Source organism: Leucopleurus acutus, assembly GCF_964270905.1.
Source record: "Leucopleurus acutus genome assembly, chromosome: 8".
NCBI classification, from domain to species: Eukaryota; Metazoa; Chordata; class Mammalia; order Artiodactyla; family Delphinidae; genus Leucopleurus; species Leucopleurus acutus.
This window is the reverse complement of record NC_139151.1, coordinates 61,300,872-61,325,676: the sequence shown is the minus strand read 5'-3', so window position 1 is coordinate 61,325,676 and position 24,805 is coordinate 61,300,872. Positions and strand designations below refer to the sequence as shown.

The 24,805-nt window shown below is 52.9% G+C and overlaps 1 protein-coding gene across 1 annotated transcript; it reads left to right on the top strand.

Annotated features, from left to right (window-relative positions):
* Window positions 1-593: 593 nt before the first annotated feature.
* TRIM3 (tripartite motif containing 3) lies at window positions 594-24,544 on the top strand (the record flags this gene model as incomplete). Its single annotated transcript, XM_082845823.1, has 12 exons — window positions 594-715; window positions 8,740-8,905; window positions 14,401-14,632; window positions 14,857-15,008; window positions 15,235-15,415; window positions 15,697-16,429; window positions 16,535-16,638; window positions 22,262-22,429; window positions 22,619-22,787; window positions 23,042-23,112; window positions 24,129-24,269; window positions 24,392-24,544. Exons 2-12 carry the CDS (start codon window positions 8,775-8,777, stop codon window positions 24,542-24,544), a joined length of 2,235 nt encoding a protein of 744 aa, XP_082701949.1. The 5' UTR covers window positions 594-715; window positions 8,740-8,774.
* Between the last annotated feature and the right edge of the window lie 261 nt (window positions 24,545-24,805).

The window sequence follows — 24,805 nt, the reverse complement described above, 5'->3', positions numbered from 1 at the left end:
CATCTTTCTACCCCGTCAGCCCCTTCTCCCCAGAGCTCTGCGTACTGCCCTTCTACCCTGGGGCTCGTCCGCCGCCCAGAGATCCGTGCCGAGGCACAGGCGATCCCTGTCTCCCCCTGCTCAGCAGAGACCACAGTAGCATAGTCCATAGGAGCCCCCCCAGGAAAGCCTGGAAGGGCACCTCCAGGAGACAGCCCTTACCGGCTCCCAGAGTCCGAACACCCTGCTGTCCAGCTGCCTTTTCGTGACAGAGCGTCCGCCCAGTCCCTGAGACCCACTGCGCTGCCCTTTCCTGGAGCCGTCGGGAGCCAGAGGCGGCTGGCGGGGATCGAGAATCCGGGATCCGGGATCCTGCTCAAGGGTTCCCCAGCCCGACAGGGTAGGCAGCTCCTGCAGGAGCTTCGGGAGAGTTGGAGGAGCGGTGCGGGTGGGGTTGGGGCGGGCGGGGCCTCCGTGGCGGCGGGCGGGGCGTGGGTGGGTCTTCGGTCTCCGAGCCGCCCCCTCCCCCGGCTGGTCCGCAGCCCCGCCCCGGCCCCTCCCTCCGGCCTGTGCGGCGGGTCCGGCGGCGGCGCCGGCGCGGGGACAGGCGGAGGCGCGGGACGTGGGGCGGCGCCGCGGGCAGAGCCGGGCGGACGGGCGCTGGCAGCAGCAGCGCCGCGGGCCCTTCGGAGTGGCCGCAGTCCGGGTCTTGGCCCTCCCATCCTGCCTCGCCGCGGTGAGTGCGACGGGCGGCCCCCAGGGGTGCGTTTGTATCCCTGTCTGCCCAGGTCCCGGTCCGGGTGCGAGCGGCGGTGTGTCTGTCCGAGTGTCTGTGGGTGAGGGCATAGATGCTTTTCAAAAGCTGTGCCTGTCTCTGTCCACGTGAGGCGTGTCCCTGTCCGTGAGAGCAGTGGGGGGATTCTTCGGGCTGTGGCTGCTCACGTGAGGTCCATGTTTGAGGGGGGAGGCGCGGGTGGATGGGTGATGCTTCCTTGGAGGAGCGCGGGGTTTGGGAGCTTGTGTATGTTGGCGGAGGGTGTCGAACGCTGCGGCCGAGGATGGTGGGGGGTGGGGGAGCGGGTGGGGCTGCTGAGTGGGACTCTGGAATCTTGTGGCCCAGCTTGTCCGAGGGTTCCTTTCTCCCTGGTGCAGACACTTCCACCCTTTGCTACCCCCTCCCTCCTCGGGCACCTAGAGGCCCACCAGCGGGCATAGAGGACACCCTTTCCTCCTCTAGCACTGGCCTCTGGACGGGAAGCCGCATCCGGAGGCTGTTTCTTGTAGGAAAGGACCCTTCTGTTTCCCCTGCAGCCTGGGCCCCGCCTGGAGGACCCCAGGCTCCTCCCTGGTTCTGGCCTCCTCCCTTCTGGACTTGGCTTCAGATCATGGGCTGCAAACCTGCAGGGACAGATGGTTGCAGGTTGGAGGGGCAGGCTGCACCCCAGGGAGGTCAGTCCACTAAAGGCCAGCCCTGGGCTTGTTCCTGGTGTGTGGGTCTCCGATGTGGAAAGCAAAAACCCAGGACTGGCCCCTGTAGGAAGATGAGATCTGGTAGGTTGGAGCAGGTGCAGAGGTCTTTTTCACAGGTCTCTCCCTGCCTGTCTGTCCACCTCATCAGTGCCCATTCATCCCCTAAGCAGGGTTCTGACTTGCTGCAGAATTGGAATCAGAGCTGCAGGCCTGACAGGTGCCCTGCTTCTCTTGGGTTGCATGCCTCCAGTGACAGAGCACTTACTACTTCTGCTATGGGAAAGCTTCTTTATGATAAGTGGAGGTCGTTTTCCTTGGAACTTCGTTCACTTGTCTTGTTATTGCCTTTGATTTTGCCTCTCTGTCTGGTGAGAGGCTACTGCAGTGATTTAAACATGGCTCTCTTATCACCAACATATACTGAGCACCCTCTGTGTGCCAGGTGCTGCCTCAGCCACTTAGGGGACAATGGCATTCTTGCTGAGAGAAGAGCTTGAGCAAAGGCCCATAGTTGATATAGTACAGCCTGTGTTCAGAAAAATGGAGCAAAACCATTTTGCTAGGCTAGGGTAGGGGGTGCCCAGGGGGAGTGTCATGGGTGCCCTAAACTCAGCAAACATTTATTTTGGAAGAGAGGTGGGGACAACTACAGCCGCTCTCTAACACACCTAGCCTTCCTGTGGAAACCAGCAATCATACTCAAGGTAGTACAAGATTGGATTTAATCATGGGCACATATTACAGTCTGTAGGGACCTTTGGCTGGACAGGAAACCTTGGGAATCTCAGATTTGGGGAAGAAAAAGATACCCTCCCCCAATTTGCAAGTAAGGGGATGGAGTAGTCCAGAGTCTTACCTTGCATTGGTGAAATTAGTGAGAGTCAGGACTAACTCCTGGATCTCCTGACTTTTAACCTAGACACATTTTAGGAGCAGAAGCAAGGATAATAGTCATACCTTATATCTGAAAGTTGAAAGAAGAGGAGGAATTGAAAAGACTCCCAGGATTCTGGCTGATGTGGCTAGGTGGATGGTGGTGGCTTTTGCTGAGATGAGAGACGCAGCAAGATGAGTAGGTTAGGGGAAAGTGAATTCAGTTTTAGACTAGTCTCTAGCATCATCCCTGTACAGATGTCCAAGGTACAGCTGGATATACAGGTGTGGGTTCAAGAAGTTTTCTGCACAGGAGGTAAGGCTTTGGGAGTCATTAGCAAGTGGATGGTAACTGAAACCATGGGAGATGGTGAGATTTTCCAGAGTATGAAAGTGAGGGGAGAAGAGGCCCTAGAACAAAGCCCTGAGGAGCTAGACATATAAGGAATGGACAGTGAAGGAGCAGCCAGAGAGGCAAGTGGAGACCTCGCATCGAGTGGGTTGTGATAGCATCAAGCACAGCCTCTGCCCTTTTGGGTCTTGCTCTCTTGCCCACCTGGTCTGTGTTTCTTAATTTTTCATGCTTCTGTTCCATTACTCACTGTTTTCCCAGTGTACCTATCAAACTCCTATTTGTCCCCCAAGAGCGGGCTCATATATGCCTTCCTCTGCAAGTCTTCTTTATTCTCCACCACCTTCAGAGTTGGGTACTTCCTCCTCTTTGCTGCCATAGCAGTTTGAATATGTCAATATCATGACACTTATCACATGGTAGTTGTATATTTCCATGTCTGTTTCCCACACTAGTCTGAGAACTTGTGAAGGACAGGGAGTGTCTGTTTTCAGCATTGTGTCTCCAGTAACCACTTTAAGGGCCTTGTGCAGAGGGCCCAGGAAGTTTGATTGTTTGATAGGTTGATCAGCTCATTGAATGGTTCATTCACCTACTTACTCAGTCTGGCAGTAGTGGGTGGGAGAGTTGGTACTGCAGATTTCATCATTTTCCTTCCCTGCCAATCTTATTGCAAGGATTCCTTGGCTTTGAGGACTTCACCTCCTCCAAAGCTTCATCTGTTTCAAAGAAAACCCAAAGACTGTAGCCTGCAGTCATTTGTCATTTTACTGAAGCCTCAAATGATCAAATACACTTGGAGGCTAGTGACCAGGAGTGAGTCATTTTCAGAAGCAAGTGAGCCTAACTGGCCTCTTGCATCCACTTTTTAACAATGCCTCGGTCACCTACCTTCACTCACAGCTGTGTCAGTCATGTATACTGGGACTCTCATGAGGTTGTACGAGGAAGTCATGGAGGAAATTAGATGCTGTTTGAGAATTTGGAGAAACTGAAAAGCCTTGAAACACATCCTTTGCAGATGTCAAAGATCAGGTGGAATCAGCACTGGCTGTCCTCATTTGCTCACAATCAACTTCCTCTTCAGCCCCCTGGATCTGGCTTCCTTTCCTCCAGCCCTTAGAAACCACACTCCCTGAGGTTAATACCAGCTTGTTTTGGGCTTTAGATCATGGGAACTGTTTGCAGCATTTCACAATGAAGATTGTTCTCTTACTCGTGAAGCTCTCTTCTCCCTTGGCTTTCATATCTCTTTCCTGATTCTCCTGCCTCTCTGGCCACACCTTTTCAATTTCTTTTCAGGCTTTTTTTAAATGTTGAGCCTTCTTTTAATTTATTTATTTTTATTTTTGGCTGTGTTGGGTCTTCGTTTCTGTGCGAGGGCTTTCTGTAGTTGTGGCAAGCGGGGGCCACTCTTCATCACGGTGCGCGGGCCTCTCACTATCGCGGCCTCTCTTGTTGCGGAGCGCAGGCTCCAGACACGCAGGCTCAGTAGTTGTGGCTCACGGGCCTAGTTGCTCCGCAGCATGTGGAATCTTCCCAGACCAGGGCTCGAACCCGAGTCCCCTGCATTAGCAGGCAGATTCTCAACCACTGCACCACCAGGGAAGCCCTCTTTTCAGGCTTTGCTTTCTGGGCCTGTCCCTTAAATGTTGAGGTTCGTTGGGGCACAGTCACAGGCTCTTCTTTCTCATCTTATGCCCTCTCTGGGTGGTGTCATCCACTTCCATGCCTTCAGGTACCATCTCTACACCAACTCCCAAATCCATATCTCCAGGCCAGACCTCTTTCCTAGGCTCCAGCTTGTCTTTCCACCTGCCAGCTGGACCTCTCAAATGTCCCATAGGCACCTCAGATTCCTCTTACTAAACACTGAGCCTGTCACCCTCCCATCCAAACTGCTTGTCTTTCAGAGTTTTCAAGCCAGAAAACTAGGAATCATCTCTAATTCTTTCTTCTCCCTCTACTCTTCATATCTAACCAACTGGTCACCAAGTTCTATTGATTCCTCCCTATAAAATCCACTTCTGTCAACCTCCCCTTAGCCACTCCCCTAATCAAGGCCACCGTCATCTCTCCTCTACGATATCATGGCAGTCTCTTAACTTTCTGCTCATGACACCCCTCAACTGTTTCCCACAGTGCAGTCAAAAATTTACTCTTTTTGTTCTCTCACTCTATACTTAAACCCTCTTCACCTCCCCACCCTGCTCCTTCGCTCTTTGGATAAAGCCTTAATCCCCTAGCAGGGAAGGGTAAAGTCTCAACTCCTCGATAAGGCCAACAAAGATTTGTATGCTCTAGCTCCTGCCTACCACTGCATCTCATTTCTTAGTCCTCCCCTGTCACAGTGTTTGATTCAGTCTCCTGATGCAGAAGGCACCATTCTCTCTTTAACTCTTACCCATCCTGGAGCTCTTGAATGGCCCTTTCTTCAGGAGGACTCTCTGGACCTCCAGCCTTCTGTACCTCCTTCCCTCGCCCCAGATCTGGGTTAGGTGACTCTCAGCAATCTGTGCTTCCCTGTCATAGCCCTCACCATATTGCACTACATTAATTGATTTATTAGATTGTGGAATCCATGAAGGCTGAGCTGCGAGTATTTATCTCTGTATCCCCAGGCCTAGCAGAGGTGTTGAATGAATGCTGAAAAAGGAAATGAAGTGCCTTTAGAACCTCAGTTAAAAGATGGGAAGGATAAGGGATGCAGAGATGGCAGTAGGCAGCCCGAGGAAGGAGGGTGAAATCTCAGCTCTGAGTTCAAGATCTTCCAAGTACCTGCTGTGATAAACAGTCTATTTAAACCATGGCCTATAGGACCTCGGGGGCAGATCTCTGAGGAGCAGCGAGATGGGAGAGGTGGGAGTAAAAGCCCAGGAGGGGAAGGGAGTCTTGGTGATTTAGGCAGGGGTGTGACCTCAGCGGCTGCGTGCCCAGCACGTCTGGGTGGGGAACTGAAGCAGGAAGGGGAAGGGAGGGAGGAGCTGTCCGTGCTTGGATGTTGCCCAATCACCGCCCCTGTGTGACAGGCTGGGAGAGCCCCTTGGGCTTGGAGAGAGGCGGAGCCTGACTTCCAGCTGCCCCAGAAGGGCCCAGTAGACCACTCCTACTCTTCCTCTCAGCCCTCCCCTTCGCCAAACAGAAGCTTCAGCTTGGCTCCGGCCTCCTGCTCCCTCTGCCAACCCTCGGGCTGTCCTCCTCCTGCTATGTTGTTGTCTTTGTATTAAGTCTCCAGGTTCAGAACCCTGCACATCTGGAGAAAGAACCTCAGAATCCCATTGTCCACATTCAGGGATGCCCTTCCTATCCTATCCATGCCCACCCTCACATAAACATAAGGCACATGCAGCTGAGCCCCTCTCCTGCCCCTCCGCAACCCTGGAGAGAGCTCTGGACTCTGGACTGGCCCCACTGCATGCATTCATTCATTCTTCATTCACGCATTGTTTTTAGAGAGGGCCATGGTGCATCGAGTTGGGCACAGATAGTGGTGACCTGCTCCCAGTCACTGCCTGTTTTGAAGTAGTCTGGCTCTCTTTCTGCTTCCCTTCATGGCCAGATTTCTCTCCTGAATTGTCTACAACTGCTGTGTTAATTTCTTCATTTCCATTCATCTTTCCATCACTCTGACCTGACTTCTGCCCCTCCCATTCCACCACAGCCAAATCTGGTGGACGCTCTCCAGTCTTCATCTTACTTCACCGCTCCTTCTTTCTTGAATGCCCCTCCTCCCCTGACTTCCTTGACCCCACACATTCTTGGTCTTCCTCCCATCTCTCTGAGTTCTCCTTCGCTCTTCACTCTCTATCCCTAGATGGTCCCATCCATTATCATTGCCTTGTGTCATTAATATGCCAATGCTTCCAAGTCAAAAACCAGCCCAGACCTCTCCCTGGAGCTCCTATATTCTATTTCTTACTTGACATCTCTACCTGGGTATCACACAGGCACCTCTCAGACGTCTCATGGTTAAAATGGAATGGCCCAAATCAGCTCCTTAGCTTTCACTGTCTCTAGGCATAGCCCAGCATCCTCAGGGGAGAAACCTGGGAGGCCTTATTGTCATTCCTTTCCCCTCCCACATCCAGTCCATCGTGGTGTCCTTTTGACTCAACCTCATGGTTATTTCTCAAATCAGTCCACTTTTTTGCATATAGCTCTGCTAATACCCAACATCAGCCTACCTGAAGAACTGGGGTAGCCTCCCAAGCGGTCTCCCTGCTTCCACCCTGGCTCCTCTTCAATCCTCATAGCTGCCAGTGTAGCTTTTTAATTTATTTTTATTTTTTGTAAATTGCATCATTTCCCTCCCAATTTGGGATAGAACCCAGATTCTTAACATCAAGGTCCTTTGTGATCTCATTCCAGCCTACCTTCCCAAACTCCCCTGTGGCCTTTCATTCCCTTTGCTCTGACCACATGAACCCTTTTGGGTTCTCAGTGAGTTTCTGCCTAAGGACTTTCCTTCATGCTGTTCCTTCAGCCTAGAATGATTTCCCTCCCTCACTCTCTGATGCCCACACCCTCATCCCTACTATTTTCCTTCTAGCCCTCAAAGCTCTACTTAAAAGTTACCTGCTTGGAAAGGCCTTCCCCAATCACCCAATCAAAAAAGCATTCTTTCTCATAGCATCCTTTTCTTCTGTATAACACTCCCCTCTCCCAATCTGTAATTATATATTTATTCATGTATTTACTTTTCACTACCTCCCCACCACAAGGACAGTGACCATATCTGTTCTGTTTATCACTCTATCCCCAGCACCTGTACGAAGTAGGCACTTAATAAATATTTGTTGAATTACTGAATTAATTCAATAAATATAGACCAATCCTTATGTCAGGCTCTGTGCTAAGTGCTAGGAATAAAAAAGAAATAAAATATAAAGCCTCTCCTCAAGAACTCTGGAAAAAGCAGAGAAATAACAAGAAAATTACAGTATAGTGTATAAGGGCCAGGATGGAGGAAAGACAAGGTACAGAGTGACATAAAGGTGGAGCACCTCACCAGACTTCAGGAAATCAGGGAAGGCCTTCTGGAGGAGGTGACATTTACGTGCAGACCTGAAAGATAAGCAAGAGTTAGCCAGACGAAGTGGGGGTGAGCAGAGGATCTCAGGCAGAGGGAACAGAATGTGTGACTGCCCAGAAGCAAAAGAGAACAAGGAGTTTTCCAGGAACTGAAAAGAAAGAAACCAGTGTGACTACTCATAGAATCCTGAGACGTGAGGTGGTAGAGGGAGGTATGGGCCAAAGCTAAGCTTTGTTGGCCAATTTAAGGAGTTTGGACTTTGTCCTCTGGACAATGGAGAACCATTGAAAGAATTTAAAGAGGGAGTTAGTGATAAGGTGGAACGTGTGTTCAGAAGCCTCCTTCTGGCTGTGAGGGAGAGGGATGAGAAGGCATAGGCGAGGAGAAGGACACCAGTTAGGAGGCTGTTGCTGTATCGCTGGAGAGAATTGGTGGCACCCGAATTGGGGTGGTATCTGTGCAATTGGAGAAAAGGGGATAAGGTATTTGGGAGGCAGAATCCACGAGACCTGGATACTGATTGGATGTGGAAAAGAATGTGATCCCGGGCAGTTGTGCTGGGAGGTGGGTCAGAGCATAGATAGAAGGGCTGCAGGTGGTCAGAGGAGAGACACGCCATCAGGAAAGTCTCCCGGGGAAGGGTTTGGGGGAGGCAGAGAAGATGAAGGGTGGGTGTGTCAGTGAAGGGCATCCCCGTACCACACACTTGACATACACTATCGCAAATTCTCAAAACAACCTTTTGAGGTAGGGATTATTATTTCCATAACTGCAAATTAGGAAACTGAGGCTCAGAGAGGGTATATGAATTGTTCAAGGTCACATAGCTGGTAAGAGGCTGAGCTGGGTTTAAATCAATCTAACCTGACGCCTGTGCTTTTAACCAGAGCAACAGGCCTGGAGGGTACTCAGTCCATGTTCTTAACCCTGCTCGGTCCCTGGCAGAGGAGAGATGGGGCTAGTGCTCTGCGGGGGATCAGGTGGGGAGAGGGTTTGCTGGCTTCCCTGGTGCTGACCGTCTTTCCGTACACAGGCTGGTGTGAGTGGCAGGTGCCATCCGCGGGCACCATGGCGAAGAGGGAAGACAGCCCTGGCCCAGAGGTCCAGCCAATGGACAAGCAGTTCCTGGTGTGCAGCATCTGCCTGGATCGGTACCGGTGCCCCAAGGTTCTGCCCTGCCTGCACACCTTCTGTGAGAGGTGAGGGTGTGTGTACCGGGGAGGGATGAGGACCTCGCAGGCCCCCCGGAGAAGGGAGTGGCATGTGTAAACCTGTAAGAGGTGAGGGAGACGTGTGCACACATGGAGGGGAGGAGATGAACCCCAGCCTACAGGAGGTAAGGGTTCGGTGCAAGAACCTGTGAGAGGACCAGAGGTTCCTAACACTGGGCTGTGGCCCCTGCCCAGAACAGGGCCTCCTCTGCCCCTGCCCAAACCCCAAGGCAGCCTTCGACACCACCAGAGAAATCAGGCAGAGCTGACACTCTCAACCGGCTCTGGCACCAGAACTTTCTGACCAGTGGGAGGATGTTCAAAACTAGGTCTGTCCTCCCTGCCTGTCCTCACTGTTGTCCTGAGGCACTGAATGAAAGGCAACCCCTCCCAGCCTCTGGGCTTCTATCTATTATTCATTCACTTAACAAATATTTATTTATCGAGCAACTACTATGTGCCAGACCTGTCCCAGGCACTGGGCAAGCAGTGATAAGCAACAACAGATATGATCCTTGCTCTTCAGGAGCTTACAGTACAGTGAAGGAGAAAGATAGTAATCAAATCATCTTACAGTCAGACTACAGATAAATATAGTCCGTGCCACTTCAGTCAGACACCCTCCCAACGATGCCCTGCATCTTGCCATCACCCAGAATAACACCACTTCTTCTGTGGTTACAGACTCCAGTATCCCACTCCTGGCTTCCATTACCCCACTCTCACCACACCAGCTTTGACTGGATGTAGATGTCCAATGCCCTTGACTGCTCCGTCTTCTCCCAGCCACCATCTCCTTCCTGGTCTCCCTTCCTTTCCTACCCATCCTGAATCCCATGGTGGACCATAGGCCTCTACAATTCCCACACACCTTTGTCCTTTTCTAAACCCCCGTGGCAGAAGCTCAGTCCTGGATCTGAGCTGTAATTGGAAAGCTCCATACCTTCTCCTATACCCAGATCACTGAGCACTCTTGGAGAAAATCAGTGCTGGAGGAATTATAACAACAGCTACCGTGTATTGACTGCTTACTGTTTGCCAGGGACTGGCTAAGTGATTTACACGTATTGATTTACTTGATCCTCACAACAGATACTTTATTATCCCCATTTTAGAGAGGAGGAAACTAGGGTTCAGAGTCCTTAAGTAATTAAGAGATATTTCCGAGGCTCCGCAGCAAGTAAATAGTCGAGGTCTGAATCCAGGTTTAACTGCAGAGCCTTCTCTCTTAATACTACTCATTCATTTATCCCTTGGTCCCTGCCCTCAAAGACTTATGCTCTAGTGGGAGGTGACAGACAGTAGGCAAGCAAATAATCAAACAGGAGAGTCACAGCTTGGGCTAAGTGTTTTCCAGGAAATAAACAGGGAGTAAGTGCGGGCGGTTGGGCCAGGGGCTAGTCTACGCAGAGTCATCAGGGAAGGCTTCCCCGAGGAGGTGACATTTGACCTGAGACCTGAGGATGAGAAGGAAACAGACATGTACAGTTTGTTCCAGGCAACAGGATTATCTTCACGCTGTTCCATGCAAAGGCCTTAAGAAAGGAGTGAGTGGGGCATGTTCAGAGACCAGGGGAGAAGCCAGCGTGACTGAGTGAGGAGGAAAGTGGGATGAAGTGAGGTCCGAAAGAGTCAGAACAGTTCACGGGGGAGCTTGGCGGTTTTAGGAAAGTTTTGGATTTTGTTCTATATGCAGTGGGAAACCACCGGAGGATTTTTTTTTTTTTAGCAGAGAAGTAATGTGACATAAATTAGACTTTTGTTTTTTGGCCGCGCCGCATGGCTTATGGGATTTTAGCTCCCCATCCAGGGATCGAACCCGAGCCCTCGGCAGTGAGAGCACGGAGTCCTAACAACTGGACTGCCAGGGAATTCCATAAATTAGATTTTTTTTAAAGCTCATTCTGGTTGTCGTTTGGAGAGTAGACTCTAGAGAAGCAAGAGTGGAAACAGGAAGCCAGTTAGGAAGCAGTCGTAAGCCAGGTATGTGCGACACGTAGGACGGAGATCTTGATGAGTTCAAAGGTATTCAGGGTAAACTCCAGATTCAGCAAAGCTGGGGAGAGAATTACAGGGGAACTGAGTAGAATGGTTGAAATGCAGATTTCATAGTTGATGCCATGATGGGTGATGAGACATAGGTAGTGCTGGGAGCATGGGAGTGGATAGCTGAGGTGAACTGGAGGAAAAGATCACGGGGGGAGGGGCTGAGAGGAAGCTTAGGAACTAAGAAATCTTGATGGTGGGTGGGTCACCCTGTGGATGTCAGAGCCACCGAGAATGATGGCAGGAGTGTGTGTGTGTTGGGGTGGGAGGGAGGGTAACAGAAGAGAGTGAGCCAGAAGAAAGACTTTGGCCAATGGGGAAGCAACCATTGAGTCAGTGGAGACAACATCAGGGAGGGGTGTTGTAGACAGGCCTGAGCTTCCAAGGAGCTGGAGGAGAAGAATTTAGAAATGTTCCAGTTGGGGGCGGGGAGGACTCAACCCCACCTTCTGGTCCTGAGGAATGTGGAGTATGAGACAAAAAACACTCTCAACTCGAGAAGACTGAAGGGGAATCTAGGTCACAAATAAGTTAATATTTGTGAAGCACTTAGCATTGTGCCTGGCACATAGTGTTTGTTAAATAAAGAAAAATTAATTAATTCAGATCAAGAAGTGTAGAGAACGTTAAGAGAAGAGATTGAGGATATGGGAAACTTTGCAACAGGTAAATCTTCCCTCCACAAATTTGTGGTCTCCAAACACAGCCGCCGTCAGTCTGTTTCTAGTAAGATTCCTCTCCCGCTCCGTTCAGTGACTGATCCCAGCCTCTCTGTCCCCCTGGATTCCCACCACCACCCCACTCCTTCGCTTTCAGCAGCTGACCTTGCCGGAGGCAAGTTGGGCATCCTCTCTCTAATTTTGCCCCCTGTGCTCAAGTGCATCCACCTCATTTTCCCCTCCCTCCATCCAGAGGATGGGGTCCACTCCTTCTCTTCAAGCCAGCCTGAGCCACTCTCCCATCCCCAGACCTCGTCCCATGTCTTCTAGTGTCTTCCCTCCCTCCTCCTCTACTGGCTCCTCAACTTAGAAACGTGCTCAAGCCTCCCGTTACAAACAGATAAGAACACTCCTTTGTCCCTCTGTCCCTCCCAGCTGCCATCTAACCCATCAACCTACTTTTTACTCAAACTTCCAACCTCCCATTCACTCTTCAACTGGCAAGAGTCAAGCCTTCCTTCCTCTACCCCTCCCTCCACTCACTGTTTTCCTTACAGACAAAAGTACTCTTACAGTTGCCAGTTTCCGTGGGCATTTTCCAGTCCTTAGCTTCCCTGACTCCTCAGCTGCTTTTGACACTGATGACCACTCATTCCCTGCTTCTGAAATTGCACTACTCACTTTGCTGCCCTGACACTCTCTCTCCTCCTACCTCTCTGCCCGTTCCTCTTTGCTCTCCTCTTTCAGTATTTGCTGGGTGCTCTGTCCTGCTCTTGGCACTGTAATCCCCTTCTTGGTGATCATATCGTCTCCCATGGCTACATCTAACTGTTGATGGCCTCCCTGTCTTTATCTCTAACCTGCCTTCTCCCCAGCTGTCTACCGATCCCCTCTGCCTGGATGTCCCACCGTTACAGTAAACTCAACCGGGGCAAGGCTGAACTTCCCTGTAAACCAGTCCTCTTTCTGTGTTTCTCATCGTGGTGAATGTCACTCAGTCATCTAAGCTAGGAATCTGGGAGTCAACTGAGACTCATCTCTCCCTCCCCATATCTAATCAGACAACACTGCCCACTGGCTGCACTTCTTAAATACTTCTCAAATTTGGTCCACCTCCGTCTGCATTGCTGTTGCCTAAATGCAGGGCTTCCTCACCTCTCGCCTGGACTATTACAAGAGCACCTTGGTTAAGCACGTGCTTCGCCTCGGATCTGGCTCTCGTGCTCACTAGCTTTGTGACTTTGGGCCACTTACCCTTTCTGAGTCCATTAACAAACACCAAGTGCAAAGCACAGCCTGCCGCATCGTGCTTAATAAATGGTAGCTGGGTGCTGAGGAGGACGGTGCTCCTGCCCCTTGTCTGCTGTCTCATCATGTTCACGTTCACCCTCCACACAGAGGCAGATCAAATGGAAAGCTGGCTGTACCATGCTCCTGCAGCTCGCTCGTGCTGGTGAGATAACGTCTAAGCTCCTTGACGTGACCCAGGAGCCCTCCATGAACTGGCCCACGCCTCTCTCTCCACACTTCCCTTACCATTCCTTGCCTTGGGCGTCCTCTCCAGCCACCTTGAACTGCTTATAATTCCCTACTCATACATGCTGTTTCTGGCCACCTTCTGTATCTGGAACACCCTTCCTCCTCTCCCTGCACCTTTCTTGGTCAGACTAACAATTATTTATTGGGCTTCCCTGGTGGCGCAGTGGTTGAGAGTCCGCCTGCCGATGCAGGGGACACGGGTTTGTGCCCCAGTCCGGGAGGGTCTCACATGCCGCGGAGCGGCTGGGCCCGTGAGTCATGGCCGCTGAGCCTGCGCGTCCGGAACCTGTGCTCCGCAACGGGAGAGGCCACAACAGTGAGAGGCCCGCGTACCACAAAAAAACAAACAAACAAAAAAACCAATTATTTGTCCAGGAAGATTTTGCTTACGTCACCTCCTCTTCAGCCTTTTCTGGCTACCCTGTCTACTACCAGAGGCCCCTTCTGTGCATTTCCTTATCACTGCATCTTCTGTGTTCCTTATATTAATGACAGGTAATACTAATAGCTATAATTAGTATTATAATAGTATTGTAATACTACAATATATCGTACTTTCTGTGAGTCAGGCATGTCAGCACTTTACATTTAATTCTCCACACCTTGTGAAGCCTGTACTGTCTCCATCTTACCAAGGAGAGATCCTTGGCTCATAAAAGTTAAGTAACTTGTCAGGGGTCATACAGTATAATAGTTGACTGAGCTGGGAATTGAACCCAGGCAGCCTAGCTCCAGGACCCATGCCTTTAATCATCACACTGTTTACTTCTACAAACTCTAATTTTGTTACTTTTTTTCTCTACAAACGGGGAGTATTTTAGAGGTAGGCACTGTGCTTTATCTTTGTATCCCCAGAGCTTGGCATAAATTTGGCAAGAGCAGGTAGTCAGTAAATGTTTAATGAGTTAATGGTGCGGGGGTAGGTAGTCACACATTTTCTGTGAGAAGGGTTTGTAAACACCTGTGAAAGGTGAACTTGTGTCTGTGCACACTGTGAGGAATGCGTGTATGTCTGATCCTCTGAGAGACGTCAGGGATGTGTTGCCACTCAGTTGTGAGAGGTGAGGCCTTTTACCCCTGCTGTTAGGACAAGATGCGTGTGCTGGCCAGAGAGGTTTCTAAACGAATGTGACAGCACAGCTGTGAGCACAAGGACTGGCGCCCATGGCAGGTGACAGGAGGGGTGCACTGACACCGCCCTGCCGCTTCATCCCTTTGACTCCCCCTCCTCCCGGCCAGATGCCTCCAGAACTACATCCCTGCCCAGAGCCTGACGCTGTCCTGTCCAGTGTGTCGGCAGACGTCCATCCTCCCTGAGCAGGGCGTCTCTGCGCTGCAGAACAACTTCTTCATCAGCAGCCTCATGGAGGCCATGCAGCAGGCACCTGATGGGGCCCACGACCCCGAGGACCCCCACCCGCTCAGCGCAGTGGCTGGCCGCCCCCTCTCCTGCCCCAACCATGAAGGCAAGGTGGGCCCAAGCAGGCCCAGTGAGGCCAGGACTTGGGGTGGAGGGGGAGGAGAGGTCGGGGGAGGGGCCGAGTGGCTGCGGGTCAGAGGGTGTTCTAAGTGGTCCAGGTAGCGGGGGTGCACCTGGAAGGTGAGAGGCAAGGAAGGCAGGTGGGGTGGGGGAGGGCAGGGGACAGAGAAGCGTGGTGTCTAGTCGTTGCCTGATGGGAGTCCTTGCGCCGCCAGACGATGGAGTTTTACTGTGAGGCCTGTGAGACGGCCATGTGCGGCGAGTGCCGCGCCGGCGAGCATCGGGAGCACGGCACCGTGCTGCTGCGCGACGTGGTGGAGCAGCACAAGGCGGCCCTGCAGCGCCAGCTCGAGGCGGTGCGCGGCCGGTAGGCGCCCGGCGGGAGCCCGGGCTGGTGGGGCCGTCTGGGATGGTGTCTCAGCGGGGGCAGAGGAGGGACCTTCGGGAGGGTGGAGATAAAATTCTCAGGGAGGGTAGGGGGGGTCTCAGGGAGCGGAAATCCTGGAGGGCGGCAGTAGGGTCTCCAGGGAGAAGGGACAGTTTCGTGAGGGCATCCTCAAGCAGCCCTGGTATGAGCTGTTTCCCCTCCCCAGACTACCACAGCTGTCCGCTGCCATCGCCTTAGTGGGGGGCATCAACCAGCAGCTGCAGGAGCGCAAGGCAGAGGCCCTGGCCCAGATCAGCGCGGCCTTCGAGGACCTGGAGCAAGCGCTGCAGCAGCGCAAGCAGGCCCTGGTCAGCGACCTGGAGGCCATTTGTGGAGCCAAGCAGAAGGTGTGTCCGCTCACCCTTTCCCACCACCGCCCGTCATGAGATGGCCTGTCGCCTCCACGCGTCCCCTGCTCCCCACACGCGCGCACCCCTTCCCCTAGTCTATACTTGCCCCCTTCTGGCGTGGCCAGTAGGTACTGCGGGCATCTGTGTCCCTCGTCCACACTCACCCTCTTGTATTCCCTTCATGCCATAGTACAAGTTCATCAGGGATCACAGAGACACCCCCCTCACCTTCCCCTCCACAAGCCTGCTTACCCAACCCTCCCCTGACCCCTCCTCAGGTTTTGCAGACCCAGTTAGACACACTGCGCCAGGGGCAGGAACACATCGGCAGTAGCTGCAGCTTCGCTGAGCAGGCACTGCGCCTGGGCTCGGCCCCGGAGGTGTTGCTCGTGCGCAAGCACATGCGAGAGCGGCTGGCGGCGTTGGCAGCACAGGCCTTCCCGGAGCGGCCCCACGAGAACGCGCAGCTGGAACTGGTCCTCGAGGTCGATGGGTTGCGGCGATCGGTGCTCAATCTGGGTGCGCTGCTCACTACGAGCGCCACTGCACACGAGACGGTGGCCACTGGCGAGGGCCTGCGCCAGGCGCTGGTGGGCCAGCCCGCCTCTCTCACTGTCACTACCAAAGACAAGGATGGGCGGCTGGTGCGCACAGGCAGCGCCGAGCTGCGCGCGGAGATCACAGGCCCCGACGGCACACGCCTGCCGGTGCCCGTGGTGGACCACAAGAACGGCACGTACGAGCTGGTGTACACGGCGCGCTCCGAAGGCGAGCTGCTCCTCTCGGTGCTGCTCTATGGACAGCCGGTGCGCGGCAGCCCTTTCCGCGTGAGGGCCCTGCGTCCTGGGGACCTGCCACCTTCCCCGGACGACGTCAAGCGCCGCGTCAAGTCCCCTGGAGGCCCGGGCAGCCACGTGCGCCAGAAGGCGGTGCGTAGGCCCAGCTCCATGTACAGCACCGGCGGCAAACGGAAGGACAACCCCATTGAGGACGAGCTCGTCTTCCGCGTTGGTACAGAGAGCCTTGGGCGGAGGCAGAGGGGGGATGAGGCGGGGCCAGAGACTCAAAATGACCTCAGTGTGAATTTTTTGCTTCCATCCCGTTTCTTCCCCACAGGCAGTCGTGGAAGGGAGAAGGGTGAATTCACCAATTTACAGGGTGTGTCCGCAGCCAGCAGCGGCCGCATAGTGGTAGCAGACAGCAACAACCAATGTATCCAGGTAAGCTCTCCCCTAACACCAAAATAGAAGTTCTCAAGCTACAGCCTAGTAAAACAACAACAAAACAAAAATAAAACAAAGAAACAAAAACCCAACAAAGTATACAGGTCGCCTCCTGAAGGGTGAAACCCTACAGATAGTACCTTTACTTAAAGAGCCATGAATCACAGCACCACCCCTCCCCCACTCACTCGCCATCCGTTCCGCAAGGGCCACAGCAGTAACCAGCACCTTCACAGTTAGGCACTGGGGTTGACTGTGCTGGCGGCCTCTACCTCCCAGGCTGTGGCTCAGGCCAGACCAGCTCCTGGACCCCAAAGATCCGGCTCATTGTTCCCTCCCCTCTGCCTCCACCTGAGTCCCTGGCTGGCTCACTTTCTGCCCACCACAGTGGTCAGGATGCAGTCTCTGCAGCTCCCCACTATCTTCCAGCATGCCTGTGTGGATCCAGAATGCGTGTCATCTGTGCCCGCCTCTGCAAACGTCCAGTTGACTAGACAGTCAAACGGGGATAACTTGTGAAAAGGGGTGCCTTCCAGTGGCTAGACTATAGTGCATCCTCATAGGTGGTCCTGCCTCTGGCCCTCCCAGCGCCTCACACACCTGAGTAAAGCATCTGCCACTTGAATGGACGTAGCCTCTGCTGCACTCTGAGCTCCATAAAGCCAGAAAATGCGGTTTTCTCTTTTCCTTGTAGTGAGCCTACGAACAGGCAGAGCCAGTGACGGCCACCAGTATGGTAGGCGCAGCAGAGCAGTTCACAGCTCAGGCTCTGAAACCAGATACCTGGGCTTGAATCCTAGCGCTGCCACTTACTGACAAGTCATGTGACCTCCCTGAGCTTAGGTTAACTCATGTGTAAAATTAGGAAAAGAATACCTCAGAGGGTTGCTGGGAGCATTGAATGACATCATGTACTGAGCCTGGCACCAAGTGAACCTTCTGACTCTTAGCTGTTGTTGAAAATACCATTGTCCAGGTGGGGACAAAAGCCAGGAGGTGGGAAGGTGCTATAGGGCGTTGTTCAGGGAACTGGAAGGGTCCCAGAGTGGCTGGAGGGAGATTGCTATCAGAAGTGGAGTAGCTGAGGTCACGCTGTAAATGGTTTTGGAGAGGAAGCTGTGGAATTTTGATTTTATTCTGTACAGGATTGTTTCTAACTACTGTAAGCTTTCAGTTCTTGGAAACGTTTTGTCAGGTAGTAAAACTTTTCCCTGAAGATCCTTACTTCCCATCTGTACATTTAAACTTCTTCCTGACCCTCTGCCTGGGTACCCCCGTCACAGATGCAGCTCTGTCAAAGGCCTGTCACCTCAGCATCAGCTCCTCCTGGCCCTTGCTTTCCACCTAGCCGACTGAAAGAGCCAGGAACTCTTCCATGGCTATATTCCCAAGCCTGTCTAGCCCGCCTTTATTCCCACCTTGTTCCTAAGAGCAGAGGAAAGGAGAAGCTCAGGTCCACGCGGGGAGGCGTTTGGGTCCAGGCTGGATAGTGAGAAGTGGAGGGGTTTGGATGGGTAGGGGTGGCGCTGAGGCCCTGCTCCGTCGCAGCCTCCACCCTCCAGCTCCGTTCTGCCTTCTTATGCCAAGGATGCTTTTTGGCACAAAAGTTGAGGTTTGGGAAACTTCCCCTGGGGTGCACACACACGGGTACTCATATCCCCGGAAAGACGTGCCACTTGGTCTCCCTGACGAGGGCCTGTGTCTGTTGTTTCAGGGTGGGGACTTAAGAGGGAGGGCCTAGTGCAGCCCCTCCCCCTCCAAACACTTCCTTCTACTACAGCAGTCCTCCTTGCCCCTGCTGCCACCCATGCAGCAACCTCATAGCTGCTAGGAGCCTGGCTCTCGATTCCAAAGCTGAGGTTCTCTCACTCTGGGGTCCTCAGGTCTGCTATGGGTCTCCCAGATGCACTGTGACTCCCCCTCAGTTCATGGGGATTGGGGCTCTCGTGAACTTCTCCTTTGGACCCGGCTGTGGTGGCAGCTGAGGCAAATCCTCTCCTTGTGCTGAATCAGCATCAGCTGACAGAAAAGAAGAAACATTTTGTGATTCTGAATGAAGAATTTGATTTGGATATATTACATCCTTGTGTAATGGTCTGAGTCCAGAAATTTTATCAGCTCTTCTGTGAACACAGCCTCATTTCCTTCAGGCAGAATGCTAATCACACTCTCCTCCAAGCTCCCTCAGCCTTTTGCCATATAGCACTTTTCATTCTCTGCCACAATCACTGGTTTGTTCGTTTTATTTTGTTTTGGCCTCTCCCCCAAGTAGACTCAGATCCTGAAGTTGCTTACTGCTACCACGGCAAAAGAGAGAGATGTTAAGCATCACATTAGGGCACTGGCAGATTCTAGAGATAAGGAAGCGAATATGGCAGGTTTTGACGAGCCATCAGATATCCAGGGAGAGGGAGGGATCAAGAATCGCTGGCCTTGGTGACCTGAGTAGGCGGTGTTGCCATTTGGGAGCGGGCCTGGGAATACGTTGATGAATTCACTTTTGCCTGCGGTGGGTTTGAGATAGCTGTGCGGCATCCAAGGGGAGGTGTGCGATTCTGGTCTGGGAGTGAGCTGACGGATTTATTCATTTGTTGAACGTCTGCCGTGTGCCAGTTGCTATTCCAGTGCTGCAAATGCAGCAGCGAACAAAACAGACACAGTCCCTGCCCCACCTGGGGCTTACATCCTTAGATGGGGGACAAGGATACTTAGCGGTTATTTAGTGACAGGAGTGACAGTCGTTATGAAAAGAGCTAAAAAGCATATATCACGGAGACTTAACTTTATGTGTGTATATTGATTTAGGAGATGGAGTTAATCATTAAAACCTTCTCTGGGGCTTCCCCGGTGGCGCAGTGGTTGAGGGTCCACCTGCCGATGCAGGGGACATGGGTTCGTGCCCCGGTCCGGGAAGATCCCACGTGCCGCGGAGCGGCTAGGCCCGCGAGCCATGGCCGCTGAGCCTGCGCGTCCGGAGCCTGTGCTCCACAACGGGAGAGGCCACAGCAGTGAGAGGCCCGCATACCGCAAAAAAAAAGAAACACAAAACCTTCCCTGAAGAAGTGACCTGGAAATTCTGAGAACTGGAGGATGAGTAGGAGTTGGCCAGGTGTAATGGGTGGGATAGGTTAGGATAGGTTGGGAAGAGGAAGACCCCCTAAAGCCTCAGTGTTGAGCTAGAAACTAAGCTGCTCGGAGTGGAGGAGGCAGACACATTGCCTCACTACCCAGCTGGTGGTACCTTTTCGTCCCTCTCACAGCACCTCTTCAGCCCGTGGCGCCTACCTTCTCCAAGTGCTGTCCAACCACAGGGGACCAGGGCAGAAGCCAGGGGCACTTCTGATCAGCCAGGGAAGGGCATGATGGGAGGTCCACATCAGGAGGAAGTGATGTCCATTGGTGAGACCAGTTCAAACAGCCCTGCGGGCCTAAGAAACAGAGATGATGCAGGGGCGGGGGGCTCAGTCCACGCAGGAGGGAGAACATCTGGATCAAAGAACAAGGCCAAGGCCCATAACTTGGGTCCTCCAGGGCTGCTCCTGGCTCTGATTTATCTTGTGTCCCTGGAGTTATAACAAAGCAATGTGTGAGCCTTATGCAGTGAGTGATGTTGTGGCTGTGAAGGAGAAGCAAGAAGGCTTAGCTATAGAGGAGAGGAGCATTAAAATCGTAGGTGCTTTTAGGATGGTGAGACCTGAGCATGTTGCTAAGGTGGAAGAAGTACAAGAGGGTGAGAGGTTGAAAGCTCTCCTCTGTCCAGATTACCTTATCAGCCTCATAGCCTGGATGGGCTAATCCATGTTCATTCCCCCACCCTCACCTACCCCTTTCTTGTCTGCTGCTAAGTCCTGTGGAGTCTTCCTCCTGTATGTCTCTCGATCCATCTACTTCCCTCCAGGAAGTGCCCTGGTCCAAGCCATCATCAGTTGTCACCTGGACCACTGCAGCACCTCTGCCTGGCCGGCCAGCTTCCAGTCTCGACTCCTCCCTGCAGCCAGAGTGCTCTTTCTGAAAAAGCTCCCATGTGCTTTTTCCAACACCACCAAGCAGTTCTCCAGTTCTCAGTGGACACTGACCAGGGATCCTTTAAATTCAACTCAATTCCGACATGATCTACCTGGAGATGGCATCACATCCCACAGGTTGAAGGCTCAGTCCCATGAGACTGCCCCTACTTCAGATGCTAATCGAAAGTTCAGTTTGTCGCCTGTAGTCTGACCAACCAGCTATAAAGTGGAAGTTCCCACAACCCACTCCTGTGTTCAATTAATTAGCTAGAGCAGCTCCCAGAACTCAGGCAAACATTTAATTACGTTTATCAGTTTACTGTAACAGATATTATAAAAGATACAGATGAACAGCCAGGTAAGAGATACATAGGGTGAGGTCTGGAAGAGTCCCTAGTATAAGGAGTTTTGGTTCCTGTGGAACTGGGGTACACACCCTCCTGGCACCAACCCGGAAGCTCATCATATCTTCTTGTTCAAGAATTTTTATAAAGCTTGATCTGTGCTCCCCACCCCTTCTCCTTCCCAGAGGTTGGTGGGTAGAGCTGAAAGTTCCGACCCTTTAATCAGATGGTCTTTCTGGTGACCAGCCCCATCCTGAAGCAATCTAGCCCCCCCACCCCCACCCAAGTCGCCTCATTAGCATAAACTCAAAAGAGACTCCTTATGAATGACAAAAGACACTTACTGATCAGGAAATTTTAAGGGTTTGAGGAGCTCTGTGCCAGGCACTGGGGACAAAGGCCGAATATATTTCTTTTTTTTTTCCCCCCAAATTTATTTATTTGTTTATTTTTGGCTGCCTTGGGTTCGTTGCTGCGCGTGGGCTTTCTCTATTTGCGGCAGCGGGGGTTACTCTTTGTTGTGGTGCACGGGCTTCTCATTGTGGTGGCTTCTCTTGTGGAGCAGGGGCTCTAGGTGCGCGGGCTTCAGTAGTTGTGACACACGGGCTTAGTTGCTCCGCGGCAGGTAGGATCTCACCGGACCAGGGCTCGAACCTGTGTCCCCTGTGTTGGCGGGCAGATTCTCAACCACTGTGCCACCAGGGAAGTCCCTCAAATATATTTCTTATTATATTACAAAGTCAGATCTCCTCTTGTCACTTTCCTGCTCAGAAATTTTCAGTGAATTCTCATCATACCCAGAATAAAACCTTACTCCTTCTGTTCTTCACGGGAGTGCCCACTGCCCTCCATCCACACTAGGCAAGTAGGGCCCATACTGAGTTCAAGCAGCGCCCCTATTGGACTCTGTGCCTTCTGCGTACTGCTGACTCTGCTTAAACACCTTTCTTCCTCCTTCTTTACTCGCCAACTTTGGTTCAGCTCTTGGCGTCCTTATTAGGCTTTTAGCTCAGATTGCCCCTGCTCCTGGACCACCTCTCACCCCTTTCACATTCTCACAGTCCCATTCACGCCTCTGCTGCCTGTCCCCTAAGGTCTGCGCTGGCAACCTGGCAACGTCTGATTCTACCCGCAGCAGGGTGTCAGAAAGTGCTTGTTGAGTGCTGAATGAATGGGGGCGGGTCTCCTCCCTCAGGGTCCTGCTCCCTCCCCTCTGTGACCACAGTCTCTCCCCTCCTGCCCCCTCCCTCCCTTGCTCCTCTGCTCCAGGTTTTCTCCAATGAAGGCCAGTTCAAGTTCCGCTTTGGGGTCCGAGGACGCTCGCCTGGGCAGCTGCAGCGTCCCACAGGTGTGGCCGTGGACACCAATGGAGACATTATCGTGGCAGACTATGACAACCGTTGGGTCAGCATCTTCTCCCCTGAGGGCAAGTTCAAGGTGAGAGGCCTGCTGTCTCTACCCTGCACCCTTGGTGGCCAGCTGAGATGACCATTCTAGTGCCTTCTGGTGGTCAGGGCCTGGACTGCTCGATCCATCCTCAGCCTAAGCTTCTGCTTTGGTGCCAGGCTGGGACTGCTCTCCCCACGGGGCAGGATAAAGCCCCTAACAGATATCCCCTTCCTCCAGACCAAGCTTGGAGCTGGCCGCCTCATGGGCCCCAAGGGCGTGGCTGTAGACCGGAACGGGCATATCATTGTGGTCGACAACAAGTCCTGCTGCGTCTTTACCTTCCAGCCCAATGGCAAGCTGGTTGGCCGTTTTGGGGGCCGCGGGGCCACTGACCGCCACTTTGCAGGTATTGGGAAAGAACTTAGAGACCTAGTCTCTGATACCCCAGTCCCAGAGAACTGCCCTGGATGTCCCAGCTCTACAGACTCCCTCCTCCTATATTTTGGCCCTAGGGGACCCCGTCCCTTCAGTATACCCGAGCACCATCATCCCAGAGACCCCACCCCTCTCCTCACACCGCAGCTTTGTCATCCCAGATGCTCTGCCCCATCCCACTCAGGATCCTGGCTTACTGCCAGAGGGCCCACTTTGTATTTTCAGGGCCCCATTTTGTGGCTGTGAACAACAAGAATGAGATTGTAGTGACGGATTTCCATAACCATTCAGTGAAGGTCAGTGTTCTCCCTCCCTCTATGACCACAGTTCCATCATCCTTTCCTCTTGCACAAGACTCCTCTCTCCCTCACCTACCTCCCTTTTCTCCCCCTTGAGATCATTCATTTGAACAATTAACATTTATGGCGTGGCCGCGTTGTCCCAGGCACTATGCTAGAAGCTGGGAATACCGTGATGAATAAAGCAAATACATTCCCTATCTTATTGGTTATGGTCTAGTGGGGAAGAGAAGAAAGTACCAGGATATTACAGTGTGATGTGATGCATTCTGTGCTAGGAGAGTGCAGGGAAACTGAGTGGGGGGGGGGGGGTAGCAGGAGCATTTGATTCAGGTGGAACTAAGCACAGGTGGGAACTCACCAGAAGGTAGGGGGACAGGAGAAGCCAAGGAGGTGGGAACTCATACCATGTAGTCAAGAAACTACAAGTAGTTCAGAGGAGGTTTGAAGAGGGGAGTGGCGCCAGGTGAGAATGAGCCTTGCTTATTCCCTCAAGGGGCTTGCTCTCTTCCTAAGAGCTATGGGGAGTCACTGAATGATTGCAGGCAGGAGGGTGATGCAGTCCTGTGTGTCTTAGAAAGATCGCTCTGGCTGAGGCGAGACTAGAGGCAGGAAGATCAGTCTTTTACAGTAATCTAGCTGAGGACCATTGCAGTGGCAATGTATGCATAGGGTACAGATTTGCGATACAATCAGCGGGTTGTGGTAATTCATTGGCCGTCGAACAGAGGAGAAGGTGGAGTCGAGAATGACTCATGGCTACCTGGGTGTTGCCAGTCACTGGGAAGGAGAAAGATGGGAAGGACTTTTCCAGGGAAGATAAGCTGCCCAAGGGACATCAGCTGGAGATGTCCAGTAGGCAGTGGCATGCATGGACGTGAAGCTGGGAAGAAGAACTGGTTTATAGCTGCAGATCTGGGGGTCCTCAGCCTGGGGCTTCACCCCATCCTCCTCCAAGGCCCCGCCTTCTGCCTGAGGCCGGATCCCCAGTCCCCAGCCCTTTCCCCTGCCAGGTGTACAGTGCCGACGGAGAGTTCCTCTTCAAGTTCGGCTCCCACGGCGAGGGCAATGGGCAGTTCAATGCCCCCACGGGAGTAGCCGTGGACTCCAATGGAAACATCATCGTGGCTGACTGGGGCAACAGCCGCATCCAGGTGAGGAAGGCCCGGGGATGGCACCAGGGTGAGGTTTCCCGCTGGGCCCCAGGCACCCCCTCCCCAAATGCCACGCATCTGCCTGATCTCACGGCTCCCTCTAATCTCCGCTCGTCCCTCAGGTATTCGACAGCTCTGGCTCCTTCCTGTCCTATATCAACACATCTGCAGAGCCACTGTATGGCCCGCAGGGCCTGGCACTGACCTCGGATGGCCACGTGGTGGTGGCCGACGCGGGCAACCACTGCTTTAAGGCCTATCGCTACCTCCAGTAGCTGCACGGGACCTGCCTGGCTCTTGGAGGGACGGACATAGGGGTGATTGGACAAGATGGTCTGGCCAGGAGGTGGGCCAGACCTGGCAGCACTGAATGTGGGCTGCGGGCGCGGGTGCGCCCGGTGCCCTCCCTCTCCCCCCTCCCAACCCCACGGTTGCACTTTATTTATTCGGTTCTTGCTTTGGTGACTGGGTGGGCCTGGACCATGGTCCCAAGGATGTGTGCAGAGCTTCACCCTCCCCTCCCCTCCTTACACATC